General features: G+C 49.3%; 1 protein-coding gene across 6 annotated transcripts in view; it reads left to right on the top strand.

Moving 5' to 3' along the window:
- Igfn1 (immunoglobulin like and fibronectin type III domain containing 1) overlaps positions 1–13,022 on the top strand; it is a 31,098-nt gene extending 18,076 nt beyond the window's left edge. For 2 of the 6 annotated variants that reach the window (XM_076941260.1, XM_076941259.1), the window contains 10 exons: positions 172–471; positions 1,073–1,372; positions 1,895–2,068; positions 3,038–3,166; positions 5,225–5,527; positions 6,294–6,382; positions 8,505–8,700; positions 9,525–9,824; positions 10,610–10,936; positions 11,432–13,021. In XM_076941260.1, coding sequence (XP_076797375.1) covers positions 172–471; positions 1,073–1,372; positions 1,895–2,068; positions 3,038–3,166; positions 5,225–5,527; positions 6,294–6,382; positions 8,505–8,700; positions 9,525–9,824; positions 10,610–10,936; positions 11,432–11,445 — 2,132 coding nt within the window. In that variant the 3' untranslated portion in view covers positions 11,446–13,021. Of the gene's footprint in view, positions 1–171; positions 472–1,072; positions 1,373–1,894; positions 2,069–3,037; positions 3,167–5,224; positions 5,528–6,293; positions 6,383–8,504; positions 8,701–9,524; positions 9,825–10,609; positions 10,937–11,431 lie in introns of all 6 variants that reach the window. The other 4 variants (XM_076941261.1, XM_076941265.1, XM_076941264.1 and 1 more) reach the window with 4 other exon arrangements.
- Positions 13,023–15,396: the final 2,374 nt, after the last annotated feature.

Genomic DNA, 15,396 nt, shown 5'->3' with positions numbered 1-15,396 from the left:
AAAGTTCTTGGTAAGGTCTGATCCTGGCCTTTCCTGCTGCAGACCCAGCCCATTCCCTTTGCTAGTCCTCATGACATAGGGTAGGGAGTTTCTTCTCTAAGCTCTTCCCATGATTCCCAGCGGCCCAGGGCTTGGTCCTTTCTAATTCTTTTACTCTGTTTTTGTCTCTAGATCCTCCCACCATTGCTCCAGATGTGACAGAGAAACTGAGAGAGCCACTGGTGTTCAAGGCTGGGAAGCCAGTCACTGTGAAAATCCCTTTCCAGAGCCACCTCCCTGTTCAGGCTGCCTGGAGGAAGGACGGGAGTGAGGTGGTGGGCAGCAGCCACAAGGGCATCCAACTGGCTCTGGGAGATGACTATACACGGCTGTGCCTTCCCAGCGTGTGCAGGAAGGACAGTGGCCGGTACAGCGTGAAGCTGAAGAGCGAGGGAGGCTGTGTGCAGGCTGAGTTCACCCTGCAAGTTATAGGTGCTGACCCTGCCTGTTCTCCAACCAGGGCCCCAGGGTGCTGGGGTCTCAGGACCTCCCTAGGAGCCTGGACAGGACTAGGGATGGGCTCTGTTAGCCTTGGTCTTCATTTGCATGAGAGTTGAGACCCAAAGCCAACCCTACTGTTCCACTTCCCTGTTCCCAGACTGCCCTGGAAGAAGACATAAGCTAAGGCCAGGTACAGGCTGGCAGACCCTGTTGTGTGAGCTCTAACACAACAGTGTCTGGGGAAGATTAGTGGAATGGTGGCCCCTAGTCTGTACCAGCAAAGTCAGATCGCCTATACAAGAGCACTAATCAAGAGGCCATGCTGGCCACTGAATGGGGTGGGGTACAGGTTGCAGGTTCCATAACATCTCCTAAGGCAGCACTGGGGAAGTAGAGACCAGAGACACCAAGAGTCATTTGGAACCTTTCCATGAACTGCACCTTGCCTCGGCCTCTGGCTGTCAGGAACCGTGTGCGTCTCTGAGCTGTCCACCCCTTTGCAGACTTATCCGATGATGATGGGATAAGTAACATGCCCCTCCCAGCTTCTCTGACTCCTTTTCTCCTCCTGCTTCTCTCCATGGGTCCTCAGACAAGCCTCAGCCTCCACAAGGACCCCTGGAGGTTCAAGATTGCCACAGAGCTGGTGTCTGCCTCCGCTGGCGACCCCCGAGGGATGATGGGGGCCAGGTCATACAACACTATGTGGTGGAGAGGCGACAGGCTGGAAGGAGCACTTGGCTGAAGGTGGGCGAGCCTCCACCAGACAGTACCAGCTTCACCGATGCCAGAGTGGAGCAGGGCAAGAAGTATGCCTTCCGTGTGCGGGCTGTGACCTCAGAGGGAGCCGGGGATGCCCTGGAGTCTGAGGAGGTGTTGATGGCTCCTGAGGGTGAGAGAACAGATGGCATTTGGATACAAGACTCCTCTGCTCTCTCTGCTGTGGCTGGAGTACAGCCTGGGGGTCACTAGCTATGATTGGGGGATGGTAATGGGGTGGGGCTTGAGGCCTTTGTAGAGCACGATGGACACTCCTTATTATGGCTTCTTTTGGGATTTGGTAGTCTCTTACGGTTCTTTGAGGCTGAGGCACAGAGCCGCTTTCTCTCAGGACCTGCATATTGGTCAACATCATTCTCTATCATGTGTCCTTGTTCTGGATCAAGCTATCAGTGGATGAGGTTAAGGGATCTCAGAACTGGCTCCAACCAAGGCTTGAGAGCATTTTCTGTCCTATCATCTCTGTCCCAGAACAGCCAGAATAGTGTCCTAGGGAAAGCTGACTCGGCACTGGAATGCTTCAGAAAGCAGAGTGTGACTGCCCCTAGATTCCCCATGCCCTCTCCCCACAACGTTACCTCCCTTGAGCTGGTGATTGCCTCAACCTCTGCTGACTGACACCCTCTGCCCTCAGCTCTCCCGGGGCCCCCTTCTGCCCCAGCCATCCTGTCAGCCTCCAGTCAGAGCATCACTCTCACATGGGGGGCACCGCAGGGCCCTGGCAGTACCCACATCTTGGGCTACCTGGTTGAGAAGCGCAAGAAAGGGAGCAACACCTGGATGGCTGTGAATGAGCAGCCCGTGTCTGGTGAGTTGGTCTGAGGGCAGCTTCTCGCTGACCCCAGTCCATGCTGCCTTAGAGCCCCTCCCAGCCACAGGATCCCTTGGTGTCTGCAGATCCATTTAACATAGTTGCTGTTCAGCCGATGTGGTTTTGTCCCTTTGTGGGGGCATTTAGCAGTGTCTAGAGCTATTTGTGATAGTCACAGCTGGGTGGAGGGTACATGCTCTTGACATCTTGTGTGAGGAAGACAAGGATACTGCTAAGCATCCCACCCCCAAACCCCAAATATTCATCCAGCAAGGTCTATTAGAAGAGCCAAGCTTGAGGACCTCTAGGGTCGAAGTCTCAGACTGGAAGCCAGAGGTAAAGCTGTCCACTCTGCCCCCCCCCCAACACACACACACACACTTCAGGCTTTGGCCATGGGCAGTCCACTTCCTCTGTAAATCTCAGCTTCCTTGCTGATAACACAGACAGAAGTGACCCTAACCCTCTAGCGAGCATCCTAGAAACTAGCTGCTTCCAGAGATAAGAAAGAATCGGGAAGAGACTGAGGCTGAGACAGGTGTTAAGGAAGCCTCCGTGCATGGCTGTGCTCTGTGTGTGCTGGAAGCCCAACACCAGGCTCAGGACAAACTCTCAGGAGTCCTGTAATGGCAATGTCACTTAGGAGTTAAGGCTACTTGGGGACCATATCCTCACGTCTCTAATGTCATCGTTTAGTATTTAAAGTATTATGACTCTGTGAGGCAGCATGAATCAGAGACATTAAAGTGCCTTCATGACCATCTGGCAAGGCTGAGGCAAACCAGATGGTATGGGGATAAAAACACCTTTCACCTTGGAAGCAGCTGTGTCAGATCTGGTTGGTGCAATGCAGGAGGGCTGTGTTAGACCCCATGTTTGGTCTTCTCCTGAATAAGGGGGTGCTGAGATATGTCCTCATTTTCTGGTCCCACCATGGGAGACTAATATGGGCTGTGATCTTCACAGAAAGGAAGTACACTGTGGTGGATCTGCGACAGGGTTGCCAGTATGAGTTCCGGGTCACAGCCATGACTCTGTCAGGCCCTGGAGAGCCTGGGCCTCCTTCGGATACTGTCTTTGCTAGAGACCCCATGAGTAAGTAAGGCACCAATCCAGGATGTTGGGGAGGGATGTGCATGGGATAGCTCTGAAATGGTGGGGCAGAAGTTCACAGGTCAGGTGCAGTCCAGAGGGAGGTATTATAAAGAGCTGGAAGTCAAGGTTGAAAGGCCACTGGGATCTTAAAGGGTCTAGATCGAAATCAAATGGGTCCAGGGGCCAGACAGGAGGAATGGGAACTTTGCAAGATCATGTCAGGCACTCTTTGACCTTGGGGAAAATCAGTGTCCATGCTAGCCCAGTGGTATCACCCATTCACTAGTGGGGAGTCTCATCCCTGGGGGACAGGTAGCAGGGAATCCAATTCACACTATTCATCACATGCAAAGAGGCCAGCATTGTAGGAGGAACCTCCACCTCAGCCTCTGACTTTTGTGAACATAGTCTAGCCCGGTATTTTCTTGCCTGAGGTCTCTGCAGCATCAGAGATGTCAAAAGTCATTCTCTTTACGACAGAAACAGCAAAAGATTTGTCATTAAAGATAGGTATGACAGCAGCTTCTCATGTGCCCATGCCCCACATGCCTAACTTTGATTTAAACCCCCGATTCAAGTAGAGACTAGCCTTCTCACAAAACCCCTATTAAATGTTTCACTCCAAGGCATAGAGTTTGGGTGTTACTCTGAGCCCCTCAAATGAGCCTACTGATGACAAGTCATCCAGGCAGCAGAATCAAGGCACTTGTAGAATCGGCTGTGTGATGGACTGTTTGTACAAGTCCAGTAACAACAGAATGTTCTACAAGGGATAGGGGAGGTGAGCTGGCCCGTGTGTTCTTTCCTTGCAAACAGAGCAAATCTATCCTGTTTCACTGTTGATCACTGGCTCTCTCATCAGTGATGGGGATGGAGGAAACAGGATGTGCAGTGTCTGTGGCCGCCACAGCAGTGGACCTTATCTTCTAGAACCTTACTACTGTGCAAAGTCTGTAGCCTGGAAATGTCACTTGGGAAACTTGTAGAATCGCAGGCCATGTGTAGTGGCACATCTGCAATCCAACCCCAGCATTAAGAAGTTGAACAGAAGGAGACACATATTTCATATAGATAGATGATGATGAAGATAGATAGATACATACATAGATACATAGATAGATACATACACAGATACACACATAGATACATACATAGATACATAGATAGATACATAGATAGGCAGAAAGAAAGGAAAGAAAGAAAGAAAGAAAGAAAGAAAAGGAGAGAGAAAGAAAGAAAAAAGAAAGAATATCTTATTCTGCATCTCAGAACTCCAGAATTAGAATCTGTGTTTTCAATAAAGTCCCCAGTGATTTGAGTACAAATTCAAGGCTGAGAAGCACTTCCCTAGACCAGTGATTTTAAACATATGTTTAAAAATACCAGTGTTTTAAAATACCATATGTCTAAAAATACCAGTAATCCCTTATCAATCCTAGTGCATTTGGAGCTGGTATCTCACAGACAGAATGTTTAATATGCAGCTAGCCTTGACAGCCAGAATATCACACTGCAGTGCAATATACAAATCTCTGTCTCTGTCTCTCTCTCTGTCTCTCTCTGTCTCTGTCTCTGTCTGTCTGTCTGTCTGTCTCTCTCTCTCTGTCTCTCTCTGTCTTTCTCTGTTTCTCTCTCTGTCTCTCTGTCTCACTCTCTGTCTCTCTGTCTCTGTCTCTGACACACACACACACACACACACACACACACACGTCATGAATTTTGCTTGTTCTATGGTCCCCATAGGCAGGTAGTGCTGCTGGTGTTCCTATTTAACAGACAAGGAACAAGAAATCCATGCTGGTGTTGTTCCCAACTAGGAGTTACAATTCAGCATACAGACATAGAACTCCAGCCCCTAGACACAACGGAGCATAATGTGTTCTTAACTGAAAATACCAGCTGTCAAGAATTATAGGATAGTTAGGGGTTGGCAAGTTGGTGGATGAGTTGAGGAGGTAGCCAGGGACCCACAGTTCTGCAGAAACCCCTAAGTCCTTGGTAGGAAGACTCCTCAGAGGAAGATGACACATTCCTGAAATTTCCATGGTGCTTGCCCAGGACCTCCAGGGCCTGTGCGGGATCTCCGGGTTACAGACACGTCAAACACTAGCATTACTGTGAGCTGGATGGTGCCAGATGCCCAGGATGCTGATGAAGCCCAGGGATATATTGTGGAGATTTGTGGTTCAGACAGCCATCAGTGGAGCCCATGCCACGTGGGCACTGTGCCAGGGACCACCTTCACAGCCAAGGGGCTTCGGCCGCAAGAAGGCTACTTTGTGCGGGTGACAGCAGTTAATGATGGGGGCCATAGCCAGGCCACTTCTCTGGACACATTGGTTCATGCCATGCCTGCCACTGGTGAGTGTCACCCTGAATGCTATAGACCCTTCCTGAGAGGCACTGATATGCAGCCACCAGCTGCCTTCTTCACAGAGGTGTGGCACCGAGCACAGAGCTAAGTGGACCCCTCTCAGAAATGCGCTCTTATTACAGCTCCTGTCCTACATGGTTCATATTTTTGATCCTCGATTTACAGAGATGAAAACAAAGGCCGGAGATGCTTCACCCAGGGTCTCCCCATTGTTACGACCCAGAAGCAGGATTTAAAACAAGTGACTCTGGGGTGTAGGCACTGCTTAGTTTGAGACAGCACATACCCCAGCTCCCTGTTATTGCAAGGTGGATTGTTTCCCTTTGGGCATTAATCACTAGAAGCAGATCCTTTGTCTTTGTGAGCCTTACCAATCCTCTCTAGTTGTCACTGACAATCAGGAGACAATAAAAAGTAAAAAGCTCCTGATTCCAGAATCTTAGATGCTTGTCCTGGCTCTGTCTTTTAATGGATGTAACCAAGGTCACTCCCTGACTCGAGCTGATGGTAGTCTCCACCGCCAAACAAAAAAATGCAGTTTTCCTGCCCTTCCACACTAACCTTCACCTTCCCTGTTGACAACTTTGACCCTCACACAAGACTGTCCCTGTCTCCTGACCTTTCTCCTCAACACGCCCTTCCAAGTGCTCTCTGCCAGGCCAATTCTTTGGTTCAGCCTTCTATCTACATCTTGGATGAGCTAGCTGCAGGCCGACTGTGGAGGGAGGTGACAAGTCATCTTGTGTGTTCTAGTCTGCCCCAGGTTCCTCATGGACTCCAGCACAAAGGACACACTGATGGTCAGGGTTGGGGACAGCGTTCGAGTTCCTGTCTCCTTTGAAGTGAGTATACCCGGAGCAGTGTGTGGCAGGCATTGGGCAGTCCCCAAGCAACCAGGAAACTAGACAATCTTGGAGTGTCTCTTCATCCTCGTTATTCTTTAGCCTTAGCTTTAGACTTTGACTTGACTCAGGAATCAGGCCCAGTATGAGATGGGTAGGAAAGAAAACCATTCTTGAATCCAAGCAGGCGTTTGGCCTCTTGGACGCCATGCTGCTTTCAGGTACAAGTGTACAGGAGCTACACATCCCTCTAGTGGTAGCTTCTGGTACTGCACCTCCAAATTAGACTATCCTCCTTCCCTCCCCATCTTAGTCTGGGAAATGAGGTAGATAATCATTTTTGCCTTTAGAATATATTTTTGTGCAAGTGAATGATCAAGAGTCTGACCCAGGATGATCCTCAGCCAATGTCAACACCACACAACTCTACGTACCGTTGCTAGTGTGGCAGTAATATAGATTGCCTCATGCAGTCATTGCTCACTAATTTGACTCTGGACAATATATTAACCTCTCTGTATAAATTTCCTTATCTCTCCATGGTACTGAGTTCTTCCATCTCTTCCCTAAGCTTACCAAAGGGTTGAGAAAGTGATGGTAGCAACCTGGGCCCTGTTCTCTGTGCTTTCCACAAATTGTTAATGCCTAACCCCCCCCCCCCCGGGACACCCCCATGGGCAATTTACTATTAGTGATCTCAGAGTGAGCACCATGGGGGTCCCATAGGCAGTTAGTAGCAGCAGCAGCTAAAGAGGCCACTGTTAGATTATAGGCCTGACACTCAGATACTGACCCCTCCATGAGATCAGATACAAGACCTGGGGAAATCGGGCCACTCCTCCTTACAATTTGGCCCTTGAGACAAAGAGCTGACAGCTCCTGCTGCGACCACACAGATCTCAAGGGGGAGGGGAAAGCACACTCACCCCCCCCCCCAAGACAGGAAAGGCAGACCTTTGTTTGGAGGATTTCTCTGAAGTTATTGCCTCTACATGCTGCCCTTGATGGCCGACTGCTACTCTCACAAAGCTGTCTCTCCCAATGATCCCACGATGCCTCTAACGCTCTCGAACCTCAAGGGCCACCATGCTGCTTCTGGTATGAGGTACTGTCCATCGCATTCCCACTGTGAGGCTTGAACAGGACCCCTGTGATCTCGAGGGTGTCTCTCCTAATAAAGCTCACTCGCAAGGGGAAGGGGAATCTCATGCCAGCTCCTTTCCTAAACCTACCCCTCCCCTCCCCTCCCCTCCCCTCCCCTCCCCTCCCCTCCCCTCCCCTCCCCTCCCCTCTCCTCTCCTCTCCAGTCACCACAGTTCCAGGCCAGCTGCATAATCTACTTCCTGCAGCCTCTCTCTATTGCAGGATTTCCCCCATGTCACCCCTGGCTTGCCTTGGGTGGCAGGGAGGGAATACTCCCTTCCCAATTGGTTTCTTCCCACTCCCACCAAGTGTCCTCATGTGAATCCAGAACCAGCTGCACTGTCCTGTGATTATTAACAGCAGCACCTCGCTCAGGGACGTCTAGATGTCTGTGTGGGTGTGAGGCTGAGGGCCAGAACCGATTCACTGAGCCCCTCTCCCTATCCCAGCATCCTTCCATATCTATTGGCTAGCCCCACAAGTCACCGCCTCCCTGAGAGCCTATTCCTCCTTGATCTCCATGTGCTCAGCCGCATCTCCTCCCACCTAGAATGCTCTTCTTGCCCTTCTACATTAGGGCCAGCTTGTATACTTTTCCTTTCACAAAATTTCCTCCATGAAGAACAAAGATCAGGGAGGAAGGAATCACCCAGGACAGGGGGCAAGAGAGAGATGGCCTTAAGGGAAGAAAGAAAAAAAAAAAAACAGCATGTTTTCTCTAGTGTGTGTGTGTGTGTGTGTGTGTGTGTGTGTGTGTACGTACACATGACTGTATGTGAGAGAGAATTGTGTGAGATGGAATCAGAAGGTCTATAGAAGTGAATGTCAGGAAGATTCAGCGATACACACGCAATAAAATGTCATCGGTAAACCTATTATTTTATACGCTAACTACATAATTTATTTGAATAGACACTTTAAAACAAAAACACAAAAAAAACTTTCCTCTTCTCAGTTTGTGTTTGCTCTTGGTTCTCAGGCTGCCCCCATGCCTGAGGTGACCTGGATGAAGGATGGTTTGCCCTTGCCCAAAAGAAGTGTGACCACTATGAAGGATGGCCTCACCCAGCTTCTGATTCCTGCAGCTAGCCTCTCGGACTGTGGCCGATATACCGTGATGCTGAGGAACTCACAGGGAAAAGAGGCTACCTACAGCTTCTTCATCAGTGTGGCAGGTGAGGCCGCTCAGCTGTGAGCTCCCACCAAGGTGTGAAGGCTGCCCCTGTCCTGAGTGTAGCTCATTGTGTTGAGTATACAAGCTGACCCACTGCTGAGCCTACACACTTTAAGACCCAGGAGGTTGGGTAGAATGAGAGTCCCTGAAAGCCCCATCGTTCTGCCCTACAAACATGGAGATATCACACCCTTACTTCTTAACTGCATTTTTAAAAATAAGAGCAATATGGCTCCCAGCACTGCATCACTGAAGGACGCCATGGGAAGAATCTGCTCATGACTCTAGTGCAAGTTAAGGTTGTCCCTTCTCTAGAATGACTTCATTCCCTAGCCCTAAATATCCAGAAATGAAGGAACAGACTAACAGTGGGCATTAGTGGTTTAATTTTATGAAAACTCTAACTTCTGTCCATGTCCTGCCATTTTATCTGTAAAAAAAAAAAAAGTGAGTTAATAAGTAATTTTGTTGGAAGTCAGCTGTGGTGGTGGGTACCTATAATCCCAGACTTCGGAGACTGAGGCAGAATCCAGAGTTAAGGCTAGCCTGGGTTAATGTGGGTGAAACCCTGCCTCAAAAGAAAAAAAGAGCATTCTTTGGGGGATATTTTTCACCTTGCAGAGATAATTATATATCCAGACAGTTCCCTCTGGCCTATCACCTTCCTGACAACACTGTGTTCTGTAGGACCCTCAGGAGAAGACACTAGCAGAATTTCTGTGCTCCTCCTCTACAACATGTCTCCTCTCTCTCTCTCTCTCTCTCTCTCTCTCTCTCTCTCTCTCTCTCTCTCTCTCTCTCTCTCTCTCTCTCTCTCTCTCTCAGCATGCCCACAGGCACCGGGCTCCATCTACCTGCAGGAGAATGTGCCTGGGACAGTGACGGTCCAATGGGAACCGTCCCCGGATGAGGCTCAGGGCATCCCCTTGCATTATACAGTGCTGATGCGGTCCTCGTCTCACGGATCCTGGCATGAGGTGGCCGACCGTGTCCGCACCAACCGCTTTACCCTCCTAGGGGTCCTCCCTGGCCACGAGTACCACTTCCGGGTGCTAGCCAAGAATGAGCTGGGGGTTAGCAACCCTTCAGACACCAGCCAACCCTGGTGTATCCCCAGGCAGAGAGGTAAGAGTCCCCCAAAAGGGAGGGAGAGGCTTAGCTGTCTGCCTCTCTGCTTTGGGCTGTGGAGTGTGTGGAGTGGGACCCTTCCGCCTAGCCAGATATGTAGTGGTCCTCCCGCCTCCTGCTCAGTGCCCGCCTGTACTGATGCCCACTGCACTGGAGTCAGGTTGGGCCCCACTTGAATGGGCAGGAAGAGTCGGGCTGTGAGTGTTGGACTGTCTGGGGGCCTTTGAGTGAATTCTCAAAAAGAACAGGAAGCAATGAGTTAAAAATAGAAGTTGATATTTCTATAAAAACAAAGCATATTTTATAAATCAAGTAGGTGTAAATTTTTAAAGGAGTCGCTAGAAGAAAAGATTGCAATACTGGCTGGATCATTTTACCTCTACGAAATACAAAAATATCTAGAAAGTGCTAAAGCAAAATGTCAGCTACAGTCATCTATAGGTAGTGAGATTATAGATTTTTATTCCTCTTTCTCTCTTCTCTCTCTCTCTCTCTCTCTCTCTCTCTCTCTCTCTCTCTGTGTGTGTGTGTGTGTGTGTGTGTGTGTGTGTGTGTGCATGTTCCGATTTATACACAATAATGTTTAGTTTTTAACCATTTTAAAAATCCAAACAAAATTTAGGAAAAGGGTAAAAACAGTGTCAGGCTATGCAGATGAACTGTGGGAAGAGGCTCAGCCCCTGGGCTCTCAGCAGTACCGTGGACTCTGCAAACCTGGCTCTCCAGTCAGACCTTCTTTGCTTGCTAACCATCCTTCCTTCTGCCCGGGGAATACACCACAGACAGGTTCACAGTGAAGTCTCCAACATACCGGGAACCTGACCTGAGCCAGAAACCCCGCTTCTTGGTGGGTCTGCGGGCTCACCTTCTGCCCCAGGGCTGCGAGTGCCGCATGACCTGTGCCGTGCAGGGCTCACCCCAGCCCCATGTCACCTGGTTCAAGAATGACCAAAGCTTGGACAGAAACCCTGCGATGTACACTACTGACTTGCTGGGTGTGTGCTCCCTCATCATCCCCAGCGTGTCCCTTAAGGACAGTGGCGAATACAAGGTTGTGGCCAAGAACCCACTGGGACAAGCTGTCAGCACAGCTACGCTCATTGTCACAGGTAACGATGGCTGCCTGAAGGGGACCAAGTGGGAACAGAAAGGAGATCCAGAGGTATACTCAGATGGTATACCATGAGACTTGCATTTCTGCCTGCCTTTATGAGCGTTCTGTTATGTATTTAACCTGACCATCACAGAACCTCCTGGGGTTTGATTTGCTCGATTGTAAAATGAGACGTTGGCTACCTTAGGGACCTACGCTACCCACCTAAGAGTCCCTGTGTGGGCTGACACATGTCTCAGGATAAGACATAAGCCTCTTGCTCTGCAGGTCCTTTTATAACTGTGTCAGATAGGATTATTTAAAAGACCATGCTGAGTCTCTCATTGGCTGTCTCTGTTCATCAAGGTGAATAATACATGCTGATAAGAAAAAAAACTTTGGTGGCTCTGGGTCAGCCCACGCCCAGTATTGCAGAATCTTCATGATGAGGATAGGTGTGAGAGGGGCCTCTGTCCCTTCAGGATCATCTGAAATATTCCTTGTCTTGCAGAATACAACTCCTAGGCCACTTGGCCTGGAATGCTAGCCTTGCCCCACCCCGCAGTATGAGATGGACGGCAGATCTCTGAAGCTTTGCTGCTGATAACCACACTGGCCCGAGGAGTGATCCAGCATGACCCAGGATGTTCCTGGATGAGACAGGAACAAGGGGACTTTTGGTGAGATGTGACCAGAAGGGATGAAGTCTTTGAAGAAGAAATAGAAGAAGAGTAGAGGATATGGTTTTGAGCTGAATGATGGTTCAGAGTGACCCTGTTACTATGGGTGTCTTTGTTCTGCACCTCTGGACAGAGCTCCAGAGAGAGTGGTCCATAGGGTGGAAGCTGAGCCCACCACAGGAATGGAAAGTCATAGAGGGCAGAGGACCTGGGTGAGAGGGTATCAAGGATATGGGGCGGGGAGGGGGGAGTGTAAGCTATCTGTATTTCATTAAAACGACAGACTACAGAAGGTGAATTCTTTGCAGAGTAACTTGGGGTTGGTTGGTTGAAGGAAAGACCCCAAAGCAAGCCTCTGAGTGGAGAATGTCTGGGCTTGCAGGAGAGAGTGAGTCAGAACGGTGTTCATCTGTGACAGGTCAGAAAGCCAGGGTAGGGGAGACAGTCTGTGAGGCCGAGGCTTCCTTTTCCTGGTTAATGCTTTCCACATGCGTTTGCCCTGCAAAAACCCTGGGACCAGCAGGATTTAAGCCTCCCTAAACGTGTGCATAGAGACTGTGAGGCAGTTGTCCCTCCCTAGAGCCGGCAACGTTCTGGACTGGAGAAAAATTCTACTGCAGTCTATTCTGTCAGCAGAGCTAGGAGACTATCAAGCACATAAAGACTTGATTCTCATGCAAGGCTCCATATTCACTCACCCAATTTCTGCATAGCTTCACTGTCCCATGTCACAGGTAGGATGGGTCCATCTCTATGTGATCCACTTCCATCAAAACGTATAGGCACACCTGTACATTTGTATACCTATATCCTCCTGTAGGTATGGTCCTATACCCTCCTGTAGGTATGGTCCTATACCCTCCTGTAGGTATGGTCCTATATCCTCCTGTAGGTATGGTCCTATATCCTCCTGTAGGTATGGTCCTATACCCTCCTGTAGGTATGGTCCTATACCTCAGGACACCCAAGAGTTGTTCTGAAATTTGCAGGGATAGAGGAATGACTGAGCCCTGAAGAAAGCCAAGCCCACCATCTCCTAGAATGCTGCAACCAGGTCTGAAAGATTACCTGACTAGAGGGCACAGTCTTCTCTGCCTGCCTTCTGTTTATGGTCTCCCCTTCGCCAAAATGCATGGCAGACTTGGGCAGAAGAAACAGAAATCACTGGTCAAGGAGCTGGGGATGAATGCCAAGAGCATCTTCCTATAACAGATAATGTCTGATTGAGGTGGGCATTCCACTAGAAATGTTCAGTGATTGCAGAATGCCTTCGTATGGCTGTCGTCCATTCCCACCTTGCTGAGAAAGCTGACTTGTCCTCGGGATTTCCCTGCTGCCATTGCTTGTAATTGCAGCAGAACAAGAAGGAAATGCTGGAGATTTGAGTTTAGGTCCCATCCTTGTGCAGCAAGCACTTTACATACTAAGTAATCTCCGCAGAATCCAACCCCCCCCCCCATTTTTTCCCAATTGGATATAGAATGTCAGGTTGATTGCTTTTTGTTTGCTTGCTTTGAAATTTTTGTTTTTGTTTGCTTGACTTGGGTTGTTGGCTTTTTGGCTTACTTAAAACAGAGTCTCTCTAGGATAGCCAGGCTGGCCTCGAACTTAAAATGTTCAGCCAGCCTTACTTGCGTCAGCCTTTCCAGTTCTGAGATGACAGGTCTGTACCACTAACATTAAGTGTTGGCTTGTAGTCTGTAACGAGGTCTGCCGCCATCTTGGTTTTCATCAAATACAGGCACTCCCATTAATTATTCAGTTAAATCGTATCTACTTGTGAGACCTCAGTTTCCTTTACAGTTAGACTGCTTGATAACTCTCCCTCAGCTCAGGAGGGCCCTGCTCATTTTTTCCTCAGTCTCTCTTTCTAAATGTTGTTTAAATTTGGATTCTTTATACAGTCACACGTCTGAGCTTTAATCGTTGTTCGTCAAAACCTAACCTATCCTTTCTCTCACTCACTGTACAATGGCATCGATGCAGAGCCTGTGTAGCTGAGCAGGACCCTTGGCAACAATTCTCCCCAGCAGCCTCCACAGCCCCTCTGATACTACAAATGCCATCCAGCGGGGCAGGAGCTCCCACCTCCAGCCTCACTCCATTTCTCTGTGTCCCTTCGGCAGAGTATACAGCAGTAAAGTTTTGGCATCTAGTTCTGGGATGTAAGCCACAGCAGCAACAGTCGCTCACTTTATTCTTTTGGAGGCTTCCTATGCTCATCGGGAGATAGCATACCCCTAGCCCTGGAATTTTATTTAACTACCCTTTCGGCTTCTGTGTGTGCCTTTTGTGTTTATGACCCTTAGCTGACATCCTCACATGTGCAAGGGATCGTATCAGTCTCTTTGTAGGGTGTTGTTTATGTATCACCCTCCTAAGAATCACACCACCGTGCCTGGGCCCTGCACACTGTTTAGGCTGATTCCCTGTTCTTGCTCTGTTATGGGTACTATCCTGCCTTCCAGATGCTTCTCTAGGTCTGTAAAACACTCAGGTTGGTATTATTGATGAAACCTTCTTATGGAGGGTGGGCGGGCCCCCTGCTGTCATGGAAGTAATGAGGCTTGGTCTGAGAATGCAGCAAGTAAGATGCCAAGGCGGCGGGGTGGAGGTGGGGGGAAGAGGAAAAAAATACAGTCCAGTGCACCATAAAGAGACCCCACTGCTTGCCCCAGCCTGCGGGGTCCTCAACAAGGTACCCTAAGAAAAAGGGGGAGAGAATGGAAGGGAGAGGAGACACAAAGAACGGGACCAAGATAAATTTTCTGATCAGGGTCCATTGAGCTGTATTTTCTCAGGCAATTTATGCAGGCAGGGAAGGGGATAACGTGTTTGGAGGAATTTCACAGAAGCTGGGCATTCTGCCACGGTGGATATTTTGCAGCCCTGATATTTTTGTCTGGCTCAGGGCGCAGCAACCACTTTCCTTAGGGCACAGTGACCACTGGACATCTCTCAGGAGTTGATAGCTGAGGAAGAACAAAACCTAAAACTATTCTTTTAGGTCATGGAGTCAGGTTGGCTCCTGGCAACTGCTTATATTGTTTCCTCAAAAAAAAAAAAAAAAAAAAAACCAACAAACAAACAAACCCCCAGAACCCCAAAAGACCCAGCAGTGCAGGATTCAACACTGTGGATGAGAAGCACTATCTCAGGTAGCTTTCTGTAGCCCACAGTCATTCTCCTTGAGTCATCTGTCCTACCTTCATCCTGAGATGCTGCTTCCGGGTTGCTGTGCATCTCTGCGCCCTTGAGGGACTAGGTGGGCTTCACTCTTGCTATTCTGCCTGGATTGGTCCAGGCTGTGTTCTCTCCTGTTGTGTCCATCACTAAGCTGCAGTCCTTGGACCAACCCCATCATCTTTCTATTATCATCCACAGTGGGTTGTTGGAAAGGTCTCAGGCTGGTGAAGCATCTCCATTCCCAGGACACCCTTTTCAGGAGAGAAATGCCCAGAGGATGCCTTTGGAGAAGGAGTTCACATCACTGCTTCTGATGCCCCAGGGGCTGCCAGAAACCAACTCACATTGGTTCCTGGCCAAGTCCTGCATGTTAATAGGAGACTAATAGATCTTCAGTTCAATACGGGTCTTGCAGGCAATGTGGCCAGTACTTTCCTTCAGAGGCCTGGTGGCTGTGGCTCCCATTCCAAGGAGCTCCCTCTTCTCAGCAGGAGGTAATCACCCACACCCATTTTACCCCATTGATGAACTATAGTCCAGGCTGTAAAGCATTAGAAGGCTTGCAAGCCCTCACTTTGACTCTCGCCCCTCCCTGCCCCCTAATAGACTC

This window comes from Arvicanthis niloticus, chromosome 10 (assembly GCF_011762505.2).
Source record: "Arvicanthis niloticus isolate mArvNil1 chromosome 10, mArvNil1.pat.X, whole genome shotgun sequence".
NCBI lineage: Eukaryota > Metazoa > Chordata > Mammalia > Rodentia > Muridae > Arvicanthis > Arvicanthis niloticus.
This window is presented reverse-complemented; position numbering and strand designations above follow the sequence as displayed.